Source organism: Oryzias latipes, chromosome 11, assembly GCF_053564925.1.
Source record: "Oryzias latipes strain Hd-rR chromosome 11, Olatipes_Hd-rR_3.1".
Lineage (NCBI taxonomy): Eukaryota > Metazoa > Chordata > Actinopteri > Beloniformes > Adrianichthyidae > Oryzias > Oryzias latipes.
The window spans coordinates 14,064,417-14,092,392 of record NC_136247.1 but is presented as its reverse complement, the minus strand read 5'-3'; the positions used below and the strand labels follow the sequence as shown (position 1 = coordinate 14,092,392).

Below are 27,976 nucleotides of genomic sequence, written 5' to 3'. Positions count from 1 at the left end.
CATTAGCGGCTTCCCCCATCCTCCGGCTCCCTCCATCTTTTTTCCCGTCATTCCGTCGCGCCGGAAAGGGCAGTGCGGGAGAGAAAAGGAGGCGTTGCCCTCCCCTCCACACAACACATCAGCTGCAAATTTATGCAGAGCAGCAGAATCAGTGCCGCCGTCCAGCACGGAGGATCCAGCGGGGAGAGGCGGCGCCGGCCAGCTCGCTCCTACAGCCGGGAAGGCCGCTGAGTCGCTCGGACTCGTTGTGCTGCAGGCAGCCGGTTCGGGAAGAGGAGGCGGGGGGAGAGCCGCAGCTGAAACGGTGAGGATGGACCCCGAGTCCCGTTAACCGAGCCAGACTGCTGCTGCTGCAGCGGTGGCGGCGGTTAGCGGGATGCTAGGAGGAGTAGCCTCCGGTGGATCCAGTGTCAACTGGTCTGAAACATGGACGGCAGCTAGCCGAGGCTAGCTCCGCGCTCGCTGCTCAGGTGAACGCTGCAGCTAAAAGAGACTTTTTCATGAGAAAGGAGAGATGAAGATGATGATGCTGAGTCACTCCTGATGATGGATCTACATCACAAATAGAAACAATATGATAACCGCGAATAATCCAGATCGCTTTGCAAAAACCCCAGACTGTTGTTTGCAGCATCAGTTGTTAAATATTTTAAAATATGTAGTTATTTATACCTTAGACATTTTCTTCTTCGAATTCTATACTTAGTGAATATTTAATGTATTTTTCTTTTCATTTTGAGCAGAAGAACAAAATTGTAAATTAATTCTTTACTTACAAATTTAAATAATAATAAATTAATAAAAACTAAAATTAACACCAGGCCTTAAATGAATGAAGTGCATCCCTAAAGTTGTAAAAAAAAAAAAAAAACTTTTTTATTGCTGTTCTAATTTTTTTCAAATTAACTTTATTTATAAAAGAAAACTCCTTAACCCCATGGTTAATAGATGCTTTATTAAATTAAAGTTCGAGTTGCCTTCTTATATCTTCAGATTCATTTTGTCTCTAGAAAATTCTTTTAGATGGGTGTGGTTGATCCTTTGTCCTTAATTACTATTATTTAGTTTAGTCCAGCTGTCGGCCTTTTACACTACAAAAGACTTCTGCTCCAGTTTTTTTTTTACTGACCCTGCAAGAGTCTGCAAATCTTGCTTAACCTTTATAGAAAATTGCACTTTATGTTTACGTGGCCTTTAAGCCATTCTTTTATAAAATGTAGCTTTTAAATATTTATATTAATTGGATTCTAAGAATGATATATTTTTCTATGAAAAACAACTTTAAATTATTTTCTTTTGACAGAAGCACACACAAGTTCCTTTCAAAATAAAATACACCCTGTGTCAAATAAGTTTTGTCTGCTGCAGCGCAATATTGAATTAAAAATGCTAGATAGCCAAATCAAACATGAAATCTTCTATCATTATGATTGTGTTGCGCTGTCATTTTTTTTTCCTTTTTAGTTGTCGACATTGATGTAGATTCCAATTTTCTAAATCTGTATATGTCAACGCAATTGCATATTTTTAAAACATTGAGTCTGAACCACATCTAGTCACTGTTGTGAAGCATAGATTAGAATATGTGCTCAACTTGACTAAGTAGCTTCATATTTATTCAAATTGTTTATTCAAAGAGCCACACTGGGGGGATGTGGCTCCCAGAGCCTCAGGTTTGAGACCCCTGGTTTAATTAAATGCAGTCAAAAAAACGTGTAAATCTAAATTTGAGCTTTTTAAATAGCTTAGCAACCAACTTTTTTTTAAAGGAAAATTCCCTTACTGAAAAAAAACAATTGAAAACAATATTTGAACTCAAAAGCAACTGATTTAAAAAAAAAGTAAGTCTCACTAAATTTTTTAATATAGCTTATTTGGGTTTTTGCTCGTTTGATTAAAAACTCAAGCCTATTCAAGTGTTTATAGCATTTAAATTAGTCCTCAAAATGAACAAAATACTATTTGCAATAGTATATAATGTTCTTATTAAAATGTGGCTTCTTGATGGTGGCAGCAGTTCTTCCTCTGTGATTTTTAGCCATTTAATTTTAGAAAAAACTGCCACACAAATTTAATTTTTTTCCCCCACTTTGTGGATAAAAAGGGAAAGTCGCTCGTCTGTTACTTTGTCCGCTGACCGCACATGCTCAGTGAAGCTAGTCGGGGACACAGTCAGGTGTTTCTGTTCTCATCGGCTGGGGTCTTACGGCTCCTCGCCGCGTTTTCATTTATGTTCAGCTCATCCGTCTTCTCTGCAGCCATGGAGACGAGCGGCGAGCAGAACCAGCAGGGAAGCTCGCCCAACGGGAGCTCTGCGTCTGGAACAAGCCCCCGCACCTCAGCAATGAATTCCATGTCTCTGTATGAGCGACAGGCTGTGCAGGTAGGTGTGCGTATGGGGTGGGGGCACTCTGAACTTTGTTGAGGCAGTGTTTACTCCTGATAGATGCTCAGCCTGACCTGTTCAGAGCAGTCTTTCCTTTCGTCTTTGGTCCTGACTGCAAAAAGATCAGAAAAATCATCCGAAGCTCCTCATCGAATAGGAACTGCTCCTGATCTTCTCTTACCTTTCAGAACACTGCGTTCTTTTGCTGCTGGTTTCTGGCATCCAGCACAAACTCAAAGTTACAGATTTTTCTCAGCCTGTTAAAATCTCAAGACTATTTATAAGAAACGGCTTGAATTAGCAGAGACAAAGAGTTGCAAATGTGGAAACCATGGGGATTTTAGCCTGGATTTCATGAAGAGTTCAGCTCAGTTCTACTTGATGTTCTCTTGTCCTTTTGGAAGGGATAGAAGTTCTTCTGGAGCTCTGTCATGGGACAGGTTCCTGTATATTATTCTCTGCTATCTGATCCATCTTACCAGGATGAAGTGATCAACCAAAGTTCTGCCCCTCCTTCACCCGGGAGTTAAGAAGAAAACCCAAAAGTAGATTATTAGATGCAGAAAGGTTGTAATGATGCCGCCCAATATACATCTTCATCTTCCTCTATGGTGTTCACTGTGGCCAAAGCTTAGGGAGCCATTTTCTCTCAGGCCTCACATGAGCACTGAGGTTTTTCAGTAGAACAATAGACATGCTGGAGGGAAGATCTTGACACCCCACCCCCCCAACAAAAAAACAGCCATTTGCCCCAGACGACACAGTTCTTGTGATCATTTGAGCACTTTAAGCCCTCCTTCTAAAGGATGTGGGATTTTAAAGATAGTATTGGTAAATGTTGATGTCCTTTGAATATCCAGCAGTCCTGCTCTTTTTCTGACTTTGGTCAATTTAGTTTGAAGCATGCTCTTAGTGGGTTTCTTTCTTTTGTCCCAGAGGAGCCTTATCCCCACACCATAACACTTCCTCCTCTGTGCTGTACAGTGGGAACCGCATCGCCAGGTGGCATGTCCAAACACCAGGATCTGTTCCACCTCAAATCTGAGCTCCATTATTAATTTGGCTGCATTATTGCTTTTTGTCTTATAACCTGTTTAAAGTCGTAGAAGGTATTCCAATTCTCTGCATTTTAATATCGGGACTGTGCCTCGGGCTGCAGCACAAGCTGTTTGTGTTGCGTTGAGGCTTATTTGTCTTAATGGTTTATGATTGATGTGTTTGCTGACGAGCAGAAAGTGATTTCCAGCGACTGAATCAGAGTGGAGCAGAGAGAGATGGAGTCTTGGTGTTGTTTTCCAGGCCTTTGTCACCTCGAGCCGCCATCTGTCTCTGTCACCCTGCACATACTAATCTGAGCCACCATTCGCTTTGGACCCGCAGCTTATTACTGTACCAGATCGTACATCAGGCAGCTGGCGGGGGCTGCCGCTCCCTCCCTGCTCTCTTTTCTCTCAATCTGCACTCTTGATTTATCTATCTCAGTGGTGTCTCTATCCTCTTTTAGATCATCCTTCTTTCTCCACCTCTTCTCTTTTTGTACACGTGTCCCATTTTTCTCGTCTGCTCCTCCCTCCTCAAGGCCCTGCAGGCGCTGCAGAGACAACCCAACGCGGCTCAGTACTTCCAGCAGCTGATGCTGCAGCAGCAGATCAACAACGCCCAGCTGCAGAACCTGGCTGCCGTGCAACAAGTGAAGGTATGCGTGGAAGTTTAGCATCCACAATAAGCAGTTCCACGGAAAGCCACAGGAAGCGGATGAAGAAAACCACGAGTGCAGCTGCGCTGGATGGGTTCAGGGAAGGACCAAAGAGCCACGTTTTGCATTGCTAATCATACTCTTTCTTTCTGTCAGGCAACTCTGGCCGCCAGCCGTCAGTCCAGTCCCTCCAGCAGCAGCAGTAGCTCTTCTCAGAGCACCAGCACCTCCTCTGTAAGCCTTCCCTGTCATCCGTTATCCTGTTATTGCTCCACTCGGTGTAATTACATTTTATAATTAAGAACCACCTCCACAGCCTTGATTTCTAAGTTTGTAAAAAATGGATTTACAGGTGAGCGTAACATCTGGATCCACAGCCAGCAGTCGTCCTTTGGGCACCTCTGCAACCTCCACCATTAGCCAGTCGGTGCTGCTAAGTGGGACGGCAGGAGGGCAGGGTCAGATGTACCTGCGGGTGGGTTTCATTAGACGGTTCACCTGACATAATGGACCGGTTTACAGGTGTGATCCGTGTCTGTCACCTCCTCCGCCAGGTCAACCGCTCCCTCAGGGCTCCCATCTCCTCCCAGCTGATCTTCATGCCCAGCAGCACAGGAACTGCAGCCGTGGCAGCTCTGCCGCAGCAGCAGGAGGCGACTCCTGCTTTGTCCTCCAGCAGCCAGACCGACAACGACCAGGTCTGTGTCATCAAATCATGGAGTTTAAACGCTGTGTGACGTCTTTGTGCTCATGATTGTTATTTATCCTTGTAGGTGCAGAATCTGGCCATGAGGGGTGTGTCCAATCCCAAAGGTGTGGGTGTGAAAACTGAAGCCCCAGAGAGGAACGATGCAGGTGAAGCAGCTGGTTTTACTAATGGTTTCTTTATTGCTCGTGGTGGAGTGTGACTCATCCTTGTTTATACTAATAAAGCTTTAGTTTATGAACTGTTCTGCTATATATTATCAATTGTCAAAACTTGCCTGGACCAATCAGAAAGGTATCTGCATTTTTTAGTTTTAACAGCTAGAAATCCGCTGTAAATTAGAGTTTCTCGTGCCTGTGAATGACATTTAGTTCCACACTTTGCAGAATTGTTTCAATTCAGACATTTTGGAGGGCTTTCTAGCAGGAGTGTCTATTCCAAGCTCACGAAACAGAATCTGTCCGCTTTTTAAGTTCAGAACCTTCATAACTCTATGTATTCAGAATTTGACTGCTCTGTGTGAATCATTGTTCTGCTGCAGAACCAAAGTTCTTCCCTTTTAGGATTTTCTTATAAAGGACAGAATTCAAGAATTCAGATGCAAAGCCCCCCACACCATCACACTACTACCACCGTGTCTGGCTGTTGCAGTGATTATCTTGTTCTGACATGTCGAAATTAAAAATAATCCTGATTTTTTTTTTTTTGTGAAAAATAATTTACGTCACAGATACAATCTTTTTCAAACTGCATTTTTAGTCTGCTGACTCACAAGGAGTAGAATAAAGAAATACTTTGACTGCAATTTTAAGATTAACTTTCCTTAATTAAGATCAGAAAAATGCCACAAGAACATGTTAAAAAAACAATTTTGATTTTTTTTTTTTAAACAGCTTAGTTGAGTTTCCTTTGAAATATGACTCTTTTTCTCACAAACTTTTTGTTGTTGTTTTTATCAGCTGCCTTTTCCCTGGTCCAGCCCTCGCATCAGTCAACCCCCCAGTCTCCCACTAAACCAAGCCCCCAAACTCCCCACATCAAAATTCCCACTTACCCTCAGCCCACCAACCTCAAAGCCCATCCCACATCATCCGCTGGTGCATCGTCGTCCTCTTCATCCTCCACCTCCTCGATCCCTCTCTCGCAGCTCTTGCTCCATGGAACCCGGACGCTGACCACAGGGAGCACAGCCCCCACCGCCGCCCACGCCCTGGTGCTGACATCCAGCGCTGCGTCGCAGCCTCACGGTTACCCAGTCGGCACAGCCACCATCAAACCAGCGGTCAGCACTCAGACTCTGGTGGTGCAGCCTTTGCAGAAAACCTCCATCGGAACGGAGAAGTCAGGTCACGGGAACGCCCCCATTCCCATCCAGCCAAAAACGCTGCAGGGGCTCCGCCTCCCTCTGCAGCTGCCCTCAAGGAACCCTCCTCCAATCCTCCCAGCCCCGCCTTCTTCCAGCAGCTCCGCCCTGACTTCTCAGCCCCCACACATCCCTGTTCAGATAGTGGGGGCCAGGCAGAGCTCACTAGGGGGCGCTCAGGCTCTGGCTTTGGCCCGGGGCAGCTGCAATCAGGAGGGGGCAGCCGTCCTCAGCAGTTCGTCCAGCCTGCTCACCATGGTGGCGTCCATTGCTTCCAGGGAGGCTGGGGTCGTGGGTCGAGGGGTGGGGCTGAAGACGTTTCAGTCTCCCCAGGAGGCCCCCCTGCTGGCTCAGGTTCCCCAGGTGCATCCGCAGGCCAATCAGAACTCTGGACAGAACCAGAACGGACTTGTGGCGCTAAACTCCGCCTCCTCCCAGACCCCTGCAGTTTCATCTCGTTCCCCTTCACAGCCCCGCCCCACCGGCTCGCTCCCCCCGCTGTCTGAAGAGCAGAAGAGAGCTGGGGTGACTGCCAACGGAGACTCTTTGGGGAGTCACACCCCGCAGGTCAGCTATTGTTTTTTTATACATCAATATTATTTTTTTGGTTTCTGTAACCCCCCCCCTCATAAAAATGATTTCCTGTCACCTTTTTTCATTCACTTTACTCTAAAAAGGTAAAGCAGGTCCCCGCATCACTAAAAAGAAAATCTGACTCCAATTCACCAAATGATGAAGATGCCCCCCCTCCCCCGCGGCTGCAGGCAGTTAGAGACTGCGCCTCATCATCCCCCGCCAAACCTGCGTGTGCAGGTAAGACATCGGCTGAGCAAAGCAGTAGCGTTCACAGCCTCTCCCTGGTTCCTCTTCATCTTTATCATCGTCTCCACAGGCTCTCCTCTTCCTCCAGCATCTCCCTCCCCCACGCCAGCGCTCTCTGTGTCCCGTGGACCCTGCGGGCAGGGGGAAAAGGCCCCGCCTCCTCAGGCTGTGGTCAAACCCCAAGTTCTCACTCACCTGATAGAGGGCTTTGTTATTCAGGAGGGGGCGGAGCCTTTCCCGGTGTGTACAGCAGCCGTGCAGATGTTTTGTGTTCGTTTTTTGATGACATTCACTGAGGGTTCGCTTCTCTTTGGCTGACAGGTGTGTGGAACCATGAAAGACTCGGCGGGTGAGGATGTGTCACTCGACAGTCCAGACACTAATCAATCCGAGAATGTAACCACGGCAACAGGTACCCGGCATAAAGCTCTGCTTCCTGTTAGATTCTTGGTAACTGAAGTTGATATGAAGATTAATCAGTTGTAGGTATGAAATATTTAACCCGTAAATGAAAAACGGAGGATAAAAATAAATAAAAGAAATACTGTGATGGAGAATGTCAAAGAACAAAGTTAAAATTGTTAAAAGCAAAACATTAAAAAACTTAAAGGGTTGTCTTAACTTAAAAGCTTATTTAACAAACACAAAATTAACCGCCTTGCCGGAAACTTGGGCTTAATCAACAGAGTGAAATGAAATCACAGACTCTGGGCATCTTGTGTCGCCACGGAAACTGTGGGAAAGTTCAAAGCCATATAAACCTGCAAAACGGACGTTTCAGCCTCAATCTCCAGTAGTGGAAGACATGTTATTAACAATAAGACATGAAGAACTCTTCGTGGCAAGACCTGAGTAGTTCTGGGTAAAAACAATCATCAGACCTCTGGTTCTACATCTTCCCTTTTGGGGACCTTAAGCTTGATCGTGACCAGTACAGTAGCAATCCTCTTTACTGGGGGGTGTTTCATGTTGGATGGTGATTGGCTGTTGTTGATATTTTAAAAGGAGAATATTCCATCATCTCAATGAGCATCTCACTTGATTCTCAGCCCCATTTATAATAAATAACGACTAAAAACATTTCAAAATTATATTCTATGAAAAAGTACCAATTGTCAAGAGCCTATCTTATTGTTTTTTTGTACTGTAACAGAAAAACTGAAGATGGATTTTGCTGCACATTTCTTTGGTGATCTAATAGTTTTTTTCTTTCTCCCCTCCAGTGCTGAAGTGTGAATACTGCAAAAACTTTGCTCCAGCGAGTCAGTTCAGAGGAACCAAAAGGTTCTGCTCCATGTCTTGTGCAAAGAGGTACATACCATGCATGCAACCGATCGCACACGGAACGGGCCATGCTAAAATACTGTGCTGCTGCTGCTGCATACAGTTGTGTTTTCATGACAGCCTCAGTAAAACTCACAACACATATTGGGTTTTACAAAACTAAAACACATTTGTGTTACTTTCTCACTTCTCCCTAAATGCACACATTTTGTGCTTGCTGTTGTTTTGACATCTAAACTTGAAAAGAAACCCAGCACCTGTCATAATGGGCTGTTTGAAGTACTTTGGATGTTTTTTCCTGCAGTTCGGAGCTGAAGAACATCTTAATGGAGGAAGTCAGATGTTTCCAGTTCTTATCACATTGAAAACCCTTGTCAGTGTTTTATTTTGCCTGTAATTCTGGTTTCTACCCATAGATGGCGCACTATAAATACATTTAGTTATCCTGCATTCATGTGGCATTGGAAGATTTTGTTGCTTTTCTGACATTCATGTGTTTTTTTTTTTCTTTTCGGATGTCATTTTTTTCAATTGTCCCAACACCACATGAACACAGCATTTTTCTAAGTTTGCGTTTTTCTTTGAGGAACATCAACCCTTTGGTGGAATTGGCCCTGAAATGAGATACAAGTTATAGTTTTGAAACAAATGTTCTCTTTTTAAAAATGTATTCAATCAAAGTAAAAGCATTTTTTCGTCCAGATTACATTACTTATGAGGTCGATTGCAAAAACACTCCCCACATCTACCTCTGCTCCGGCCCTTCTGTCAAATTTTAGAACCCTTTGAGACCCACAAGTCCAAAACGTTTTCACACTCCTGTCTTTTGAGATGCTCTTTTGATGCTCCAGACTAAGAAAGCTCTGCACTTTTTTTTCTTACTGCAAAAAAAGCCGGTTTCCACAGAAAGAGAGGACCAGGATAATAATAGTAACAATACTATAATAATAACAATACTTTTAAGACTTAAGAATAAGATATGTAAATTGGGAAATGTACTAAAACTAACTTTTTGCTATGGTTGAATATTTAGTTGTGGTTTGTAATGTCAGTTGTTTTTTTATATTTCAGCAAACATTAGTCAACATGCCTGACAAAAATTAATTTTATGGAGCCAACTTCTGTTTTCGAAATTAGAGAAAAGGGTTTTCCTTTTTGGAGCATCAGATAATTACTCTCCCAACCCAGATTTAACCTCACTGGCTTTCTGTGCACTAAGGCCAAAGCACCTGTGTTTGCACATTTAAGTTTCTTAATGATTGTTCTGTAAAAGTTTTCTTTTTTTTTTCCGGAAACCTTTTTTTATTGGATATATTCAATAATGCAGGTCACTCCAAAGTTCTTCAGAACAGCCCAGTAAGAAAAGGTTCTGAATGTAAATGTGGTTAAGCCGCTTCTGCACAGCAGTTCTGAACCTAAAGAGCATGAATGTTTGTGTTCCTGTGTGTCAAACTGCACTATTCAAAATTTGTGTTGTTTTTTTGTCTTATGACAAACTACATTGCATTTATTATTGTGTTATTTATTTCTCTACATAAACAATGCATTGCCTGCATTGTTTTTTACAGTATGTTTGCATTTTGAGTTTGTTCTTTTGCTTCTGCTTTAAGTTTGTCTCTTTGCTCAGTGTCTGTGTGCGATGCTGCAAAGAGACAAACCAACTGTTTGTTGCTCGTCCTGGCTCCAGTACCGCATATGTCACTCTTTGTCTACGATACAGTATGTATTGGTTCCCCAGGTACAACGTCAGCTTCAGGCAGCACATGCCCGTGCGGCAGAGCCACGGCCAGCGTCGGGGTCCGGAGCACATCGCGGCGCCGGAGCAAAGCCAAGCGCATTTATCCAACTCGGACGAGGAGGGAGGAATCGCAAGGAGGAGGGTTCCCCGCCGGACCAGCTCTGAGATCGCCAGCGCCAAGATAGCAGGGAGACCCATTCCTGTCAAGGTGATCCTGCAGACGACCCGGAAGAATCAACTATTATTTGTTCAAGCAAAAAAATGATTTTTCATACATTAAATTATTCAAACTGTTGATTTTGAAGAATAACTGAACCTTTTTTTCCAGCAAAAACAAATAAACCTTCTGAAGGAGAAGTTCATAACGCTCGTTTGCTGCCATCTAGTGGCTTCTGTTGCTTACTGTCATGATGTAGCTTCAAAATTACAGTTTTAATTTCTCACTTTCAGCAAAGTTTATCTTTAATATCCAGACTAAATGAAATTACATACTTTAGGCTTTTATTTTTAAATTACTCCTTTTTCCCTAATCACACAGGTTTTGAAAGTACATGTTTCCTCTCATCCCCATCCAGTCCTGACCTTTTCTTCTGCTTCTCAAACTCAGTGTCGGTCAGAGTCCAGCCATTCAGAGGAGGAGTCCACTGCAGAGGAGGATGAAGACGACCCGCTGTCACTCTCCCCTGCCTCCTCGGCCTCCTGCCACCAGCCGCCGCCGCCGCCTCCTCTGCCGCCAGAGAGCTCCGCTCCCAGCTGCCCGCCCTCCAGCCCCGCCCAGTGGAGCGTGGAGGAAGTGTCGCAGTTCATTTCTTCACTTCAAGGTTGGAGGATTTGACTTGTTTGAAAGGGTTTGAAAGCAGGAAGTTTCTAAAAAAAATGTTGATTAAGACGAAAAACTTTTGAGTTGTGCCATAAAGGATCTTTTGAAAAAAAACTTCAGTCAGACCGTCTACACTGAGGGAGTTCTAAACAACCTTCACTGTTGAATGATGTAGGGGAGAACAGAAGTATGAAAATAAAAAATATGAAGAAAAAAAAAAGAAAGAAACTTAAGGTATGACTAAATGAACAGCTGTATATACTCACAGGCACGAATTTTCTAAACTCTTTTAACCCTCCGGTCGTGTTCGCATTCAGCCCCCTACTTTAGTGTTCCCGGTCAAAATTGACCGGTCTGTTTTAACTGGTCTTAAATTAGCACACAAAAAAAATTTCACCACCAATTTTTTTATTAAACATTCTTTAGTTGAGAACAACATTTAAAAGTAGTGTCTAACGACAATTTGTAGATGTAAACATTAAGGAAACATTTTTTAAAAATCACTATTTGTGGTCTAAAGCACTGAGCTCCACCTGGTGGCCAAACTAAAAATGCCGTCCATGTACCACCATATGGTGTAAAATATAAATGGTTTATTATTTTTTTTTACTTTTATTCGTTTATTTATACATTTTACAATATGTGAACTGTATCCCACTAATATGAATATCTTCAGAACACACAGATTATTAATGTATTTCTATGCAAATATTTCTAAATGTTTAAACCGTGTAAATTCAAAATTGAATTGAATCAAAACGAGTTGATCCAAAGAATTGTGAATTTAATCGATTCTGGAAATGTTTAATTTGCCTGAAATCACATTATTTTCATATATCACCTTGCTAAAGGTCATCATGCTTTTATTTTGTTCCACTTCTTTCTTTTTTTAACCAATTTTCAAACCTTTTTTGACTGTATAAAATGTAAAATGGGTCCACTTTAGTTCCTTGTAACCCTTAAAACTGTGGCCATTTTGTGTCTGAAACTGGAGAAAGTGATCAAAACTTGAGTGTGAGTTGCTGCTTTGCTCAAATAGTCTGAATCTTGTACATTTCCGGTGTCAATTTTCAGGCTTCCTCCAAACATTTCATTTAATTGTGTTTTTTAAATCAAATAAAATATGAAAGGGATTTTTGTGTATTTTCATGTTGTGGTTTCAGTGTTTTAAATGACATAAATATTAGAAACACTCTGCTATGTATATTTTGGTTGTTTTTTTCCCCCGTCTAACTCTACTGTCGTCCTCCCTCTCAGGCTGCGAGGATCTGGCCTCAATGTTCCTGTCGCAGGAAATCGACGGCCAGGCGTTGCTGCTTCTGAAGGAGGAGCATCTCATGTCCACCATGAACATTAAGTTAGGCCCCGCCCTAAAGATCTGCGCTCACATCAACAGCCTGAGAGACTAAATGGAACCGCGTTCAGACACTCAGACGAAGCGCCAAAGGTCCCGCGTACGAAGGAGCCGCTCCCGCCTGCACGTCTGTCTGAGGTTCTTCTGCAGAGAAGGTCCAGGTTTTATCCTCCCAGCAACAACGGAGTTAAAGTCGACGCGCTCAGATATGGTTAAGGAAAGGGCTCCTCTGAAGCCTTCAATCTGAGCCTTTAGTTTGAAAGTCAAAAGAAAAGGAAACATTGAAGAAAGAAATCACTTGAAGCTTTAATTTGATGCAAAATTTACTCCAGTTATTTGAGAACCAACACTTAACCTGGTTCATGAACCCACACAGAAGGAAAGATGTCCCCGTTTTTGAATGAATGTGGTCAGGAAAACCGTCAGTCTCACTTGTGATGTTCGCATAGGGACTTGTGTGTTCATCATCTGTGGATGGTGGTGGTTCTGCACTGAACAGGGTACGGAGCGAGTTACAGGGTACGAGTCCAAACCCCCCCCCAGGTCCCTAAAAGCTTCTGCAAGTCGGGAGTCAACCTCAAAAAGAAAAGGAATACCATCTAAAGTTGCGTGGATTATCTGGAGCGTCTTTGTGATTTTCTCCATTTGAGGATGCCAAGAGACCTTGAGCTAAACTGTAGGACATGTAAAGTTTGCCTTTTTCTATTTAATTGCACATTTTGTTGCTGGACCGCCTCGTCTGAGCTTTTTTTCTTACGTAGAACTGTGTTCATGTTTTCTGTGAACCTGGTGGCCTTTCTTTCTAGTCTCTAGATTTTAGATGAGGATTGTCTTGTTTGTTTGTTTTCTTTTGTAAAGCTGCATTACATATCATTCCTTTTTTTCTATCAGTGCTTAAAGTTTTTTTTTTTTTTGTTTTGTTTTTACAAACTCTGGTGACTGAGTCTGTTGCCTTTTTCCAAAACGTGACTGAAAAGTAGCGACCTTTATCAAGGAACCTGGTCTTCCTCATAGCTTTGTCACGTAGTGTGTAACTACAACCAGTATTTAGCTTTCTAACCGATCTCTCTTTATTGTTAGTGACTGTGACTCCTGAAGCCTTTTTTTTTTTAAAAAGGTCATCCTTGACAGCTGTGCGTTTTTATTTCTGCCCCTTCAGGATTTGGGGTGAATTGTGAGCCTCAAATATGTCATTTGGCAGATTGTTAAGACTTTTGTTTCTGTTTGTCAAAAAAAGTCGCCTCAAATTTTGTTTTTCTATTTATAAAAGCGGAATTGCAGAACTGAATGTGTTGCAATAAAACTGTAAAATCCTGGAAGAGGCTGCTCACATGGAGAGGTTGGTACTTTACTGCTAATAAAGAATCAAGGAGCTGTTTTGAAACGTTGGACTCCGTGTCTTAATTGATGCAAACATACCGGTCAGCTGTGCAGAATACTGTACTTCTATAGTCCGTCCATCTGTCCCTTCATCCATCTATCTCCTGAGCTTGCTTAATTCCTTTGGGGGTCACAAGGTTGCTGGATCCCACTAACTGTCCATAGCAACCATAGGACATGTTTTTTTTGCATACACGTAACTTATGTGTGCAGATCAATTCTCAAGACCCCCCCAGTTCCCATAGTAACCAGGCATGCTCTGTGACGGATGTTCAGTTTAACCCTTGTGCTATCTTAGATGACCCCACCCTTGCATTGATGTGTTCTCCCTACCATGACAAAGGTGGATAAAGGTGGAAAGATTTCATGTAATCCATGGACACCAGTGAAGATCACAAATCATTGAAGAAAAAAGGTTCAGCGCACTGTCTAGTGGGTCTAGATGACCCAAGTCCCAATGTTAAAGTGCCTAGGATGGCTCAAGGGTTAAAACAAGTGTTTTACTAAACAGCGCACACTTTGACTTCCAGGTTGAAGTGCAATGTGACACAAAATTTACTGCATCTTGGACATTTCATCAAGTAACCACAATAGGCGGGTTGTTAAATAATCAAATTGGCACCTGTAATCTCTAAAGTTAGTCTGACTTCAACAGAAATATGGAAAAAAAAACGTTTGGGGTTTTGTTAATTTACCCCTTGGCCCTGTTGTCTCCCTGCTCCACTGCTCCTGTAGTTGCTGTCTGAATGGAGGAGGGGGGGGTTGAAGTCCCACAAAATCAGACTCTACAGGAGTGACATCAATATTTGCAGATCAATAATCAAGATGTAAGCATCAGCGATTCAGGTTTGCCTGTCGATCAGCCTCTTTCCTGCGGTGCATCCGCTGCAGCTGGAATCTTATTGCATTATTGATAATGTTGATTTTATGGAATTCAGAGCTACACAAAAGAAACATTTTGACGTTGGTGGCTTTTTTTTGTGTGAATCCGACCTTGAAAAGCTAAAAAATGATCAAATATTTAAAGATAATAAATAGTACATATAAAGTTACAGTACTTCAAAAGAGGAATCGAGCTTTCCTGTTGTGCAAACAAAAGTACAAAATAACGAACCATAAAAAAATAGACTTTTATCTGTTGTTTGCTTCTCTCTCCTGGAGTGGTCAAACACCTCCTGTTAAACACCAGCACCAGAAAAAAAGCTCCTTCAAGTGTTTCACAAGTGTCCTACATGATCCCAACAGATCACAAAAAGGCAGAATCGGCGGCTTCTCTTAGTCCCGCCTCCCTCGTGTATCTGTCAAAGTTTAGTGGTTCTGTCACTCTCAGTGGCCTCCTCCCATCAGCTGATGTCTCTCCCGTGTGAAGAACGTTAATCAGCTGGGATGTAGACAGGCGGCGCTGGGGGCTGTAATGGCCACAAGACTTCATGATGGAGTACCTGCAGAAAAAGTGTGATGAATGAATCATTTTACATTTGTCCCTCTTGAACCACTTCAGCAACATGGGACTACAATGTTCTTTAATGAAAACTTCAGGTCCCAGAATTCCCTTAACTGACAGCTGCTTTGGGATGTGGCCGTGCTGCCGCTGTACTCACAAAGAGCTGGAGCAGGTGGACGGCTGCTTGAGGTACTTTCCACTCTGGAGATACTGCAGAAGTTCTGTCACAGGGACTTGAGCGAAAGGTGGACCACCTGATCACATGAGAAGAGGCTGCGTTAAACCTAAACCTTCCAAATACAAGAATAAAAGCTCCATCTACAACAGGGATCTGCAACCTTCAAAACCAAAAGATCCATTCGGGTCAATTTCTCACCAAAATCCAACAAGAACCACTAAGTTTTTTTATGCTTATGTACAGTAATTGTTACTATTAAGATGTATATGAAATGAACTACTGTTGTGTTGTGGCATGAATAAAACGTGAAGATAAATTTTCATTTTTTATTCTAAATATGAAATACTTTATTACTCATGAAAGTTTCCCATTACTTTCTTTCAAAATAAAAGACACAGAGCCACATGGAATTTTTTCAAATCTACTAGGTTGTGTAATGTCAGTAAAAAACCCAACTTTACATACCAATATTTCATGTTACTATCTTTGCCATAAATTTGTGAACATGAGTAACTAAAACTAAACAAGAGCTAATTAAGTGACCTTGTGCGTATTAGTGGACCATAAGACGTGCTTAAAATCCTTTGTTGTTTTCTCAAAGATCGACAGTAGAACACTGAATTAGTTGAGTGTATTAGTACAATGTTAGTAAATTACGAAGCTACAATTCTTGATGGATTATTGGAGCACTATGGGTACTGAAGTCAGGAGCCTTGTAGAGTGATTTTTACTGTGCTTATACAGTTCATGAATAGGTTAAATAAAGCTTGACTTATCTGACTGTTTTGATTTGACAAATGTGGCTTATATTCCAAGTTAGTTTTCAAATGATTTTATTTTTCTTTCATTAGAGAGCCACAATGGAGGGGTTAAACAGCCACATGTGTCTCAGGAGTCTCAGGCTGCAGACCCCTGGTCTACAGCATGACGGTTACTCACCCAGTGTCACCATTTCATAGAGGAGAATCCCAAACGACCATCTGCCAAAACCAGAGATACCACATCAGTACACTGCAAGACTGTCGCTCCATCGTGCCGGCTCTTCATTTTCTGACTCACATGTCACTGCTCTGACTCAGGGCCCTCCTGCCCAGAACTTCAGGTGCTTGCCATTTCTTCATACCCACCTCCTCCACTTCCATTGCTGAGGGGGTGTGGGTTCTGCGGTACGCTGGGCCCAATCCCCACAGCTTAGCTGTCATGTCTGCACCCACCAGAACACTGCAAGCTCCAACATTACCATGGATGCACTGCCGGCTGTGAAGGTACTCCTGTGGGAGACAAAAAGTGCAGAAATAAGAGAAGAAGGGAGCATCTGTGCTATCTTAAAACCTTGAAAATAAAAAAATAAAATAAGAAACCAAGACTTTATTGTACCACGTGAGGGGACTAAAGTTGACTTTTATGTACTTCATAATAATAATAATAACACATTTTATTTAAAAGCGCCTTTCAGAATACACAAGGACAGTCTACAGATTAAAAAAACACAATAAAATCACAATATGGTTTCATGGTTTTGAGACTCGCAAATTATCAAAGTGTCGGTGCAATATGACGTTTTTTGAGAGAATTTTAACCAAGCAAGATCTTAGCTTACAAAATGTTTCAATCCTTTCATATAAAAGAATATTTTTGAAATAATTTCTTTTTTTTTTTTTAAACTTAGACAAAATGAGGTGGAAAAACAGAAGAAAGTTGGAGGATGAGGCTAACAATTGTTCATTCAAAAACTCTGCCTTACTTTATGACACAGTTGTAAATGAGTATCCGTGTACTGCAATATGAAACCACACTGGTTTTAAACTAAAACACAAAGTTAAATCAGTGAGGAGAGATATTTTACACTCTCTTAGTGAAAACAATCTGAACACCTGTTCCTCAGGCTTTTATTTTGAAGGAGGTGAACTAACCAGAGCAGAGGCAACTTGTCCCGCCATGGTAAAGATTTGTTTCTCCGTCATCTCACAGCCAGAATTGTCCTTCAAAATAAAAATGGGAAAGGAAGAAAAAAGGATGAAGGTTAGAATCTGTCACATCCACATCCACGTTTCTCTTTTTCTTTCAAGATGATTTAAATAAATTCCACAGATGAAACGTGAAGAAGTCACTTTTTATTTAGCAGATTAACTGTCAGTTACAAACTATAACTTCAGAAAAAGTTATGACATCTCTCCAATAAAGTAACATCAGTTCCTGGGGAATAAACACTAAGAATTAAATAAAAATGTAAAGAAACTTTTTATGCTTTTGGATTTTTTTGTCTTTTATTTGATATTCTGTGTTGTTGTTCTGATTTTTTCACAAACATACATGACCTTCTCTCTTTTTTTTAGATGTCCACATTTTCTCTTTTACATTTTTCTTTAAATTTTTTATTGTCAGATTTGTACACATCTGCATCTTTTATACATTTGTCTGTCCTTTGAATTTTTGCATATCTCTATTCACATTTCTAATATCTTGACGGTGTTTGCCTGTTTTTATTCCTATCCAATTCTTTTTATTTGATGTTCAGTGATTAACATTTCTGTCCAGGTTCTTTTTGTGTTTTTTGACATTTCTTTCAGAACTAACATTTGTATTTTTTTTGTTTTAATGTGCATTTTTAATGTTCTTTTACGTTTATTTTTTACTTTTTTTACTTTTACAGTTTAAATATTTGTGTTTCTGTTTCCATTTTGACATTTGTTTGTTTTTTCTTTTTCTTCATCATTGTTTTTACACATCCGTCATCTCCGTTCTCTAATCTTTTAGTGTTGCTTCCATCTTAACACCTGTTTTTCTGTCCTCCATGGATGTTAAGATTAGATAAACACCTGAAACCACTTTCCTCTGTTCACTTGGCTGAGTTATAGATTCTGTTTCACTTTTGTGTGAAGAGGAAATAATGTAAAGTGTATTATGTATTTTTCATATTTCACATGTTTATTTTCTATATATATTTTGCTTGCTTCGAGTGTGGGTTTGTTTATTCCTGCCTTGCAGTGCAAGTACAAGTGCAGCAGGTACCTGTCTGCATCTCCACAGGAAGCCCAGCAGGTCCCTGTGCTTCAGCTCCTCTACCACCAGAACAAAAGGCGACTGCACTGACACAACGCCCAGCAGTGCAGGGATGAAGGGATGGGGTCCCATATTAGACAGGAAGGAAGCAAACCCCAAAAAGTCTTGTTTCTCACTGTTATTTGCATTTTCTGTGGAAAAACATTTGACAGGATAAGGGAAGGTATTAAATCTGACTGAGGTTCTGTGCATGTATGACATAAAGTCTGAATGGTTTGGTCTTTTAAACTTAAAATCTCTGCAACCAGTTTAGCTATTGAGAACTAACTCGTAATCTGTGGGTGTGGATTATTAGGTTTGTGGGCTGCAGCAGCTCACCTTTGAGCACCCGAAGGACCACGTTCTTGTTGTCCGTGCGCGCTCTGAAGAAGCTGACTGTGTCATTGGGTTTGATGCAGAAGCGCAGAGGCAGAGCAGTGACATGACCAAAGCCTCCCTGCTGCATCTGTGTGGACTTCTGTGGAACTGGGGTTGGTTTGACATTCTGCTTGACAGTCATGGGCACCTCTTCGTGTTCCAGAGGGTTGAGCCCCGGCGGTGCTTTTAGGAGAGAATAGATGCAAAACTTAGAAAACAACCAGTTCGAAAAGTGGAGTTGAGAACCTGCTAGGTGACATTACATACCATCGATTCCTTTCAGGTTGCGTCTGTGTGTATTTGACTGTCTGTGTGTTGTGTGGCGGTGGTTTTGATGGAGGTACTGCGGCGCTCTGTCTCGGGTCCGCTCTTTCCGGGAACATAATTTTAGTAAACATACTGTCAGGATGATGAGGAGGGTGAGGATGAGGAGGATGGCAGGGACCACGATGAGCTCCAACTCATAATTTAGAGTGACTATGAAGAAGAAAGAAGCAGTTTAAACAGAGCACCAGACATGTGTGTGTATTCCTGACAGCTTAACTCACTCTACAACCAAAGGTTTATTGTTTCCCAAAGCTGAAGATGTGTAGTTTTAGTGTTTTGCTCTGGATGACAGAAAAAGCTTCATCCTCCTCCTGATGACGGGATGTTTTATATTCACCACCATCTTTTATTCACTGAAGTTCAGACGCACTAGATTACATTGACAGGCAGAGTAGCCTTTTCAGTATAGGATTGTAAAGCTTCAGAATGATTAACCCTTGTGCTATCCTAGGCACTTTAACGTTGGGAGTTTGTTCATCTAGACCCACTAGACCACATGTGTCAAACTCAAGGCCCGGGGGCCAAATGTGGCCCGCCATGTTATTTTACATGGCCCGCGAGAGCATACAATTAGTTAATTTCTTAAAATAAAATGTTTCTTTAGTTGATTAGATATTATTTGTGTGTAGCTGCTGTTTTAATTATTCAATGTTTACAGGTCTCATGTGTATGCAGACAAATTGTTGTCATTAACCCTTGTGCTATCTTATATGACCCCACCCTTACATTGACGTGTTCTCCCTACCATGACAAAGGTGGATAAAGGTGGAAAGATTTCAAGTAATCCATGGACACCAGTGAAGATCACAAATCATTGAAGAAAAAAGGTTCAGTGCACTGTCTAGTGGGTCTAGATGACCCAACTCCCAAAGTTAAAGTGCCCAGGATAGCACAAGGGTTAAACCATCAGTTGGATGAAAGGCTGTGTGCAGCTTTTTTTTGTAAAGTCTTACACGTGTCATACATGTTCTTTCTAGCTCAGTTTGATGTTACTTTTCTCTGGAGAGTTTGATCGTGGGTTTTAATAACCGACAAAATTTAAAAGGATTTTATGCTTGCAACTGCAACTGTTATTGTCACTTCAAAAAGTTATAATAAATAAATGAGTTATTTAACATTAAGCAGTAGTTACGTTTACTTTTCATTACATTTAGTTACATGTATAAGTTATATCTGGCCCTTTGAGGACAACCACTATGCTGATGTGGCCCTCAGTGAAAATGAGTTTGACACCCCTGCACTAGACAGTGCTCTGAACCTTTTTTCTTCAGTGACTTGTGATCTTCACTGGTGTCCATGGATGAGATGAAATCTTTCCACCTTTATCCACCTTTGTCATGGCAGGGAAAACACGTCAATGAAAGGGTGGGGTCATCTAAGATAGCACAAGGGTTAACACCACAGGGGAAGCACAGATCACAAACTCAACAGAGCTGTGAAAAGGATTCTCACCTTCCTGCTTTTTTTTTAAATATTTGTCATAAAAACTGTTGCATAAATTAAAAATCGGACGTTATAGATTAAAAGTCAATGTGTCCAATCTTGAGGGCCAGAGTCCTATGCTTTCCAACAAACCTGCAATTCTAGCCTCCTGTTGGTAAAACACACCTAATGCAGGTAATTGTTTTAGGGATTTTCTTCCAACTGGCTCTCATCACTTATTCTCCTTACCCTACTCTTTGGTTCTCTGGAAAGTCTTTTTGCTTTCACACTGTCATGAACTGTACCAAAATCTACTTAAAAGGGAACAAGGCCAGAGTTCACCACACAAAGCTGACTGTCAGAGAAGAGAAACGCAGGTAGAACAAACATCAATGCTATTGTATGCTAAAAATACATGTCAAAAATGGTTTTCAGTAATTTATTTAACCCTTATGTGGTGTTCGGGTCTGTGGGACCCGTTTTCATTTTTTATCAAAAGAAAAATGATACAATTAATTATTTTTTCAAACTCAGACTCACTGGCCTTGGCTCATTTTCTGTGAAGAACATATATCAGAATACATTTTTAATGACCACACACCGTATACCCCCCCAACACATTTATATTACATATAAGATGTTCGGGTCCACTGGACCCGGGGCTAATAGAAGTGTGGAAATTGATGTTTTATGTACCTACACTCTGTCTTCCACCTGTCTGGGCCTGCTGTGTGTGTGTGGGTGTGTGTAGGTGTGTGTGTGCGTGTGTGTGTGTGTGTGTGTGTGACCAGTGAGAAAGAGAGAGAGAGAGTGGCAGAGAGAGAAAGTTTCACTGTAAATGTGAGTTCTGTTTCTGCACCTGCGGTTCCCGCACAAGGTTGCAACATTGTTAGAATAATTCAAGCATCAACTCTGTTTGCTCTCGTTCTCCCGCACATTTGACATTTAACCATTTGACTTTCTTGCGGGAATCTTTAATATCTCGCTCTTTATCTGCTACAAATTGGAGGCGGGACACGTTAAATATAGCTTTGCCAGTGTGGTTTCTTATCACAACTGATCAAAATGGCCAAAAGACTTTCTGCGCAGAGGGCCCTGGAATTGATTTTAGAAGAGAGTGACGTTTTTGATGATGATGTAGAGGGAGACGATTCAGAAGAGAAGGTTTCAGAATTAGAGGATTACATTTCTGAAAATTCAGAGTCTGACAGTGACTCTGAAGAAGATGATTAGATTGGGGCGGCCGTGGAGCAGCGGTCGGGTGGTTGGCCCATGATCGTAAGATTGCAGGTTCAATTCCCGCCTTGCACGCCCATGAGTCGAAGTGTCCTTGGGCAAGACACTGAACCCCACCTTGCCTCTGGTGGTAGGCGGGCGCCTGTGTTTGGCAGCGTAGCCGCCACCAGTGTCTGAATGTGTGAGTGAATGTGTGTGTCACTGGGTGAATGGGTCTGTGACTGTAAAGCGCTTTGTCCTTGTTGGAAGAAAGGCGCTATATAAGTATACGCCATTTACCGTTTACCATTTAGATTGAGCATCAGCCAGTTCCAAAACGAAGCCATCAGCACCCAGCCACAGGACCAGGCCGTCAGCAGCCAGGACCATATGTTGTATAGGCTAGTGGCTAGAAGGCCATGTGTTCAATGGGGCTGATGTGTTGTCTTGACTAATAGGTTTACTCTATGTGTTCAGCTTGTGTTGTGCAGCTGAATGGGTTCAGTTTCTGTGTTCAAATAAATAAAAGTCAGTAGTTTTGAAAACCCCTTGCTTCATTTGAAAATTTGTTTCCACTCATATCTTGATTTTAATTGATTTTCTTTATCACGTTTTAAATAATGAATTATGAATGTGATCTAACAAAGGTTAAGGGCAAATATTAACCAAATATACTGATTGTAAATGGATGAGGTAAACATCTGTCGAGTATTTTAACATCAAAGTGTTTGATTGTGAGGCATTAAAAACCACAACATGCAACGGGTCCACCAGACCCACGAACACTGGCTGAGTAACAACAATATGAACACCACACAAGGGTTAACAAGAAAAATTTCCTTTTTTTTCTCTAAATGAAAGATATTGGTAATATACCAGCAGCATCAGATGTAACTTTTGGTTTGTTTTTTTATCCTCCAGCTAAGCTGATCTCCTCTTTGCCAGCAAGACCACAAAAGCTTTAGAATTACCCAACCCTGGTCCTCTAAATTCTCCCACCCTGCCTGTTTCACAGTCTGCTCTGATTTCAGCCGACTTCAGCTGACTCAGGAGTTTCTTCATTCTGTATGACGGGACACGCCTGATTCAGGTATTCAGCAGCAAAAAGTTCAGGGAGAGCTGGAAACAGGCAGGATGAGAGATCTGGAGGATCAGGGATTTGCAGCCCTGCTTTATATCATGTTTACATTTGTTCCAACATTAGTTAGAATGATCTAAGCATTGGCGTTACGTCTGCAAACATCCCCTCGCTCTCATTGCTCACGCCTCACGTTGTTTGCTGTAGGTGGAATGTGAAAACTCTTCAGTGGTTTTGGCACATTCTTGGGAGTGTCATAGCCTTTGTAGAATGGTGCTAAGTAAAGACATGCTTGCACTTTTCAAGAACACACAATTTTACTTTGTTTTGTTATTGCTTACCACAGAAACACGGCATTATTTCATTCAGCACTCCTGTTTTTGATGCAGTGGAGAATGAACAGATGGAGATAAAGTAGCTCCAAATTAAAAAATCAATACAAATAAAAGGCTTTCCTGTTGAGGAGGTTAAAAATTGTGGTAGTCTGAGAGTTAATATCTGTTTATTTGTTGCAAAAAGGGTCCACTGATACTTGAAACAAATTAACCCTTGTGCTATCCACTTGACTAGACAGTGCTCTGAACCTTTTTTCTTCAATGATTTGTGATCTTTACTGGTCATGGTAGGGATAACACGTCAATGTAAGGGTGGGGTCATCCAAGTTAGCACAAGGGTTAAACGAAGCATATAGGAGCTGAAACGTGAAACTCAACAATGAGACTGTTGTACGCTTGCCAACAAGCAAATTAAAAGCATCATGTGGCAGAAGTACTGACAGGTTCGGCTGTGAGAAAAGTTCAGGATCTGAAGCAGCAGTTCTGTCAGCTGCATAAAATGAGATCTTTTTACTGAGAAATCTGTCACTTGAATGAATAAGATCATTAAACATATTCAAATCAAACTAAAAGCCTTTTCTTTTATATGACAATCATCAACGAGGAAAACAACTTCCCAAAAATTGCCTGAATGTATATGAAGTTTCACTTAAACCTTTAAGTTTAGTTGGTTGGTTTTTTCTCCACTAATCAAAGGTTTTTTTACTCTTGTAACTGCGGAGTCCTAGAGGTGCAGAAATGATTTTATAATCTTTTTAGATGCAAACACATCACTGACCTTCTTTGTCATCTATTCTTTCCTTTCTGCAGATGCAGCACTGTGAATAAGTTTGATTTCTTTTAGTTTATTTACTTTTACTGACAACATCTATTGCAAAAGTTTAGCTCCTCTGACTGTGATCAGCATCATGAAACCAAACTCAGCTTTGAAAAATCGTGTGATGAATGGGCATTTCTATACTGCAACGATAGGGACGCTAACTTTTTAATATAGATTTAAGCAGATTTGGAATCCCTTTCTGTTAATATATGAAACCATCATTTAATAATTGGTTCTCTTACCCAGTTTTAGATAATGACATCATTTAAAAACAATTGTGGGTACAAAATTTCCAAAAACAATAAATTAGAAAGGGTGCCAGTACTTTCCAACATGACTGTATGTACTTAGGGGATCAGAGTGTGGAATTTCCTTCTCTAACCTTGTTTATCAGAGATGTTTTGGGTTAAACCACAAGTAAAAAAAAAAGTCAGGTAAGAAAAGGAAGCTGAAGGAGGGAACTTTAAACTTACTACACAGCCTGTCGTCTGACGCACACAAACTGTCTGTTGAGTTGGAAGTCATGCTGGAGAGAGAAAAACAGAAGTCAGAAGTGATCCATGACTGCAGTGAGGAAAGACTGTCCAATGATGCTGGTTTTCTTTGTGCTTTTCAGCTTTAAATTCCTTAGTCTTTCAAAGTAAAAGCAGGCATTTGTCAGCGCACTGAATGTCTGTCATAACCCCCTGGAAAAACTGGACAGGTTGAACACCGAAGTGCAGCAGTGAAACTGAAACAAACAAAAGTAGGATGAAGTTTTAGTCTACGCTGAATGAAACCTCTGACATGGATCAGTTTGCATAACTTTAAATATGCAGACTATGTTACGACTGAAGTTTTCATACTCAGATCAAAGGGTTAGCAGAACACTCACCCCCACATCACTGTTTTTGAGAATTTGGAGAATTTATTGTCTGCTCTTAGGTGGATTTTTCACTTTTTACCAACGGTTTGTCTTCCTTGCCTATAAGGACCCACACTGAATATAATTTGCAGGCACAAAAAGACACACACACTCAAATGTTGTAAACATACCTGTTGGGTCCAAAAATGTTCACTTACAAACATGTCAGCATGTACCGGTACACAATACAAATAACATTTATACACTCATACTTATGCATTCAGACTAACACATGTGAAACGTTTCATTCAGTCACGCAAACTATTTGTAAAAGGTAAAATAGCACCTGTGCTCGTGTGAGTGTTTATGTTTTTCTGAGGTGGAAGATGGAATGTAAAAAGAAAGAGGGAGAGTACCCAGTCATCCCCACACCAAAGCCCCCACCACAGCAGCAGCGACAGTGAGGACCCCCAACACCCGCATGGTAGATAGAGAACAACCGCCCACCGGGCAATCGCATCCGCCACCCGGGACAGGGCCAGCAGGGCCGCCACAGGGACCCCCAAAGCCAGAGAGCAGGGAGGCGTACAGGGACAGAGAGTGCAAGCCCAACGCAGGGCCCTGCCCCAGGAGAGATTTTAGAGCTTTTGTTGATCAAATAAAATAACTTCATCGCTAATGTATATTAGACAGAATGAATGCAATCCTTTTTTATGAAAAATGATAAAAGCACAAAGCATATCTAAATAAATACATAAAATCAAAACCAGAGGAAATTTCCCAGTGGGTGCGATGAGTTTCATCCAGTGTGGGTCCTTTCATGGCACTGCCTAACTATGCAGCCACAAAGGGGCCTAAGTCTGGATCTCCCTGTGCCGGTCCCCAGCCTGGATAAAACTCAGGCCCAGGGAGGGCATCTGACTTAAAAATCTCTGCGAAACCAAAATGTGTGACTCTGTGAAAGCTAATTCGCTGTGACAACCCCTAAAGGGATATGCCGTAAGGAGAAAAACCTTCATGAATTGGGTTAAAGTGGCCAAACAAGCAGATGACGAGAAAAACCTGCAGAATCAATGCTGCCTTGAGTAAATTACTGGAAGGTCCAACTTCTTAAAAATCACTGCACATGTAGTTTCAAATGTTTCAAAAGCAAAGTCTTAAAAAATGAGCTAGTCTGATCTCCTCTTCAATATAAAATAGTTGACTCAGAAGTAATTGTAAAATAATCAAGATAAACCAGTTTAACTCAACAGTTGATCATTTATGACAGTTACAGATTATGTTTTTAATGTTTTTAATTAATGAATCATCTGAGCTGTCTCATTTTTAGTCATAAAAACTAATTTGCTGCATGTTTATATAAGAACATTTTAATATTACATAAACATATGAATATAAAATACAGCTTTAAACAAAATGTATTTAACAAAACTGCCTGGCCTCTTGAGAAAAAGTGAATTTCCACAAACAGATAAATAAATAAATAAATAAATAAATAAATAAATAAATAAATAAATAAATAAATAAATAAATAAATAAATAAATAAATAAATAAATAAATAAGGAAAACAAATCATGAATTGATGAATTATATTTTTCTGTATGAAAGGTTTCCTCAGAGAGCTAATGTAAACATTTGAAAATCAATTTGTCCCGAAGAACACAACGTGTGACACTTTGATTTGAATGACTGAGAATCTTCACGGACAGATGGACCAAAATGACCCCAACAACACTATGATGACTCATTCTAAGAGGTCGTCGCGACACAGAATGACACGAAAAGAACTCAAGTCAGAGTTCACAAGTTAACAAGATTACTTTTGGACTTTCTGGAGGGTGTGTGCTCTGTGTGCGTCAAACTAATAAAAAAAACAAAGTAACAGTCCGACGTGGGGGTGGCGGTGTGATGGTCTGGGGCTGCAGTTTCAGGACCCTAAACATTATTTCCAAACGAAAGACTTGCAAATGTCAAATAACTAAATGTATCCACAGATCACAAACACTGGGTTGAAGCTGTTGCTGCCAGATATGGACTAACTGGTTGTTTAGTTCTCATTTGGAGCCAGCAGATTTGAGCACTTCCCTTTACTCTGTTTTGAATGTATTACCATTTAAAAAAGACAAATTCTCTTAGTATGTTACCACCCCATTACTTTTTGTTTGTTGATCTAAGAATGATGTTTGACAATACATATTAAGTATTGTAAAGTATTGAAACAAGTAAAACTTTTAGTATAAAGGTATGGTCATATGAGATATTTAACACAATAATATAAAACATATATATGTTTTGGGTTTATGAAATAATGTTGCCTTCCTTCCTTATTTTTAATGGGGCAGCCAAAATGTTTCAGGTCTATGTTTACACTTCATCTCTAAAATAAGGATCTTTTCAAAGCTCGTCTGTACAGTCTTGTCTTCATCAAAAACAGTTGACATACCTTGTGTCTTCTGCCCCTGTAGTGCAGTTAGACTGAACCCGGGTAGTCCATGGAATCACAGCACCGATCCGAGAAATGCCATTTCAGACGTAACGTGTTCAGATTGCGTGGAGCCGATACTTATGCATCATGCTCCTCTGTCAGAAGTTCCCGCCCACATTGGCTCATGTTGACTCTAGCATGTTTGAGACGTCTCTGAAGTCAAAACACGCTTTAGCATTTGACCCTGCCGGCTGGATCTGCTCAACCGGTTTTTTCTGCAGCATTCCTCTGATTTTCTGCCCTACAGTAACTCAGATCAACACAAACCAGCACAAAGAACAACAACTTCTGCAAAATGCACACACAGGCCTGCATGTTGAAACTGATGTTTATATCCTGCTGAAGGGTGTGATTGTTCCATGTTCTAATAAAATAAAGGTGTGCAGGGAAGCTTTGGAGGTCATTTTCCGACTTGACTAACTTATACTTTGTCATATCCTATTTTGTGTGTGACGCCAGAGGCAATAGGCGACAGAGTATTACTCTTAAATGTGGTATTTACATCCTACCTGACCTGTTATGTGTAAAGGTTGAGTTCTCAAACTTTGTGTCCTCTGTTTCCCAACTTTACGAACTCCCTGAATGTAGTTCTGGAAGGTGGCTTCAAGTTCACTCTCCAGTTTTTTATGTTCACTCTGTTGGTCCAAAACACAGTCAAATCAACAAAGAGACACTTTCAGAGCAGACTGTGACTTCAGACCTGCTGTTTCTGCTCCCCTGTGCCACGCCCTCCCCAGCACTTTTCCCCTTTCACCATTATTACCTGCACCGCCCTGCACTCCTTCAGCATTGTCTTTGCTGCATTCAGACTCTTGTGACAAAGCCGGTTCTTTTGTCAGATATGACAATAGAGTTAAA

General features: G+C 41.2%; 2 protein-coding genes across 3 annotated transcripts; one reads left to right on the top strand and one right to left on the bottom strand.

Moving 5' to 3' along the window:
* Nucleotides 1-67: 67 nt before the first annotated feature.
* Nucleotides 68-13,553, top strand: LOC101173875 (polyhomeotic-like protein 1). Of its 2 annotated transcripts, none has more exons than XM_023959911.2 (15): nt 68-304; nt 2,259-2,383; nt 3,966-4,082; nt 4,239-4,316; nt 4,435-4,557; nt 4,637-4,780; nt 4,856-4,937; nt 5,748-6,718; nt 6,829-6,964; nt 7,044-7,213; nt 7,295-7,385; nt 8,197-8,284; nt 9,978-10,203; nt 10,603-10,816; nt 12,073-13,553. In XM_023959911.2, the coding sequence occupies exons 2-15, from the start codon at nt 2,261-2,263 to the stop codon at nt 12,222-12,224; spliced, it is 2,715 nt and encodes a 904-aa protein (XP_023815679.1). In that variant the 5' UTR covers nt 68-304; nt 2,259-2,260; the 3' UTR covers nt 12,225-13,553. The 2 variants fall into 2 exon arrangements, with proteins under 2 accessions (XP_023815679.1, XP_023815680.1); XM_023959912.2 differs by having other exon boundaries at nt 73-304; nt 9,996-10,203.
* LOC105355099 (tyrosine-protein kinase STYK1) lies at nt 12,456-27,273 on the bottom strand. Its single transcript, XM_011480978.4, has 10 exons — nt 27,077-27,273; nt 24,262-24,314; nt 18,859-19,068; nt 18,553-18,774; nt 18,184-18,365; nt 17,085-17,153; nt 16,231-16,442; nt 16,111-16,151; nt 15,151-15,247; nt 12,456-14,991 (listed from the first exon to the last, which is right to left on the bottom strand). The coding sequence occupies exons 2-10, from the start codon at nt 24,311-24,313 to the stop codon at nt 14,796-14,798; spliced, it is 1,281 nt and encodes a 426-aa protein (XP_011479280.1). The 5' UTR covers nt 24,314; nt 27,077-27,273; the 3' UTR covers nt 12,456-14,795.
* Nucleotides 27,274-27,976: the final 703 nt, after the last annotated feature.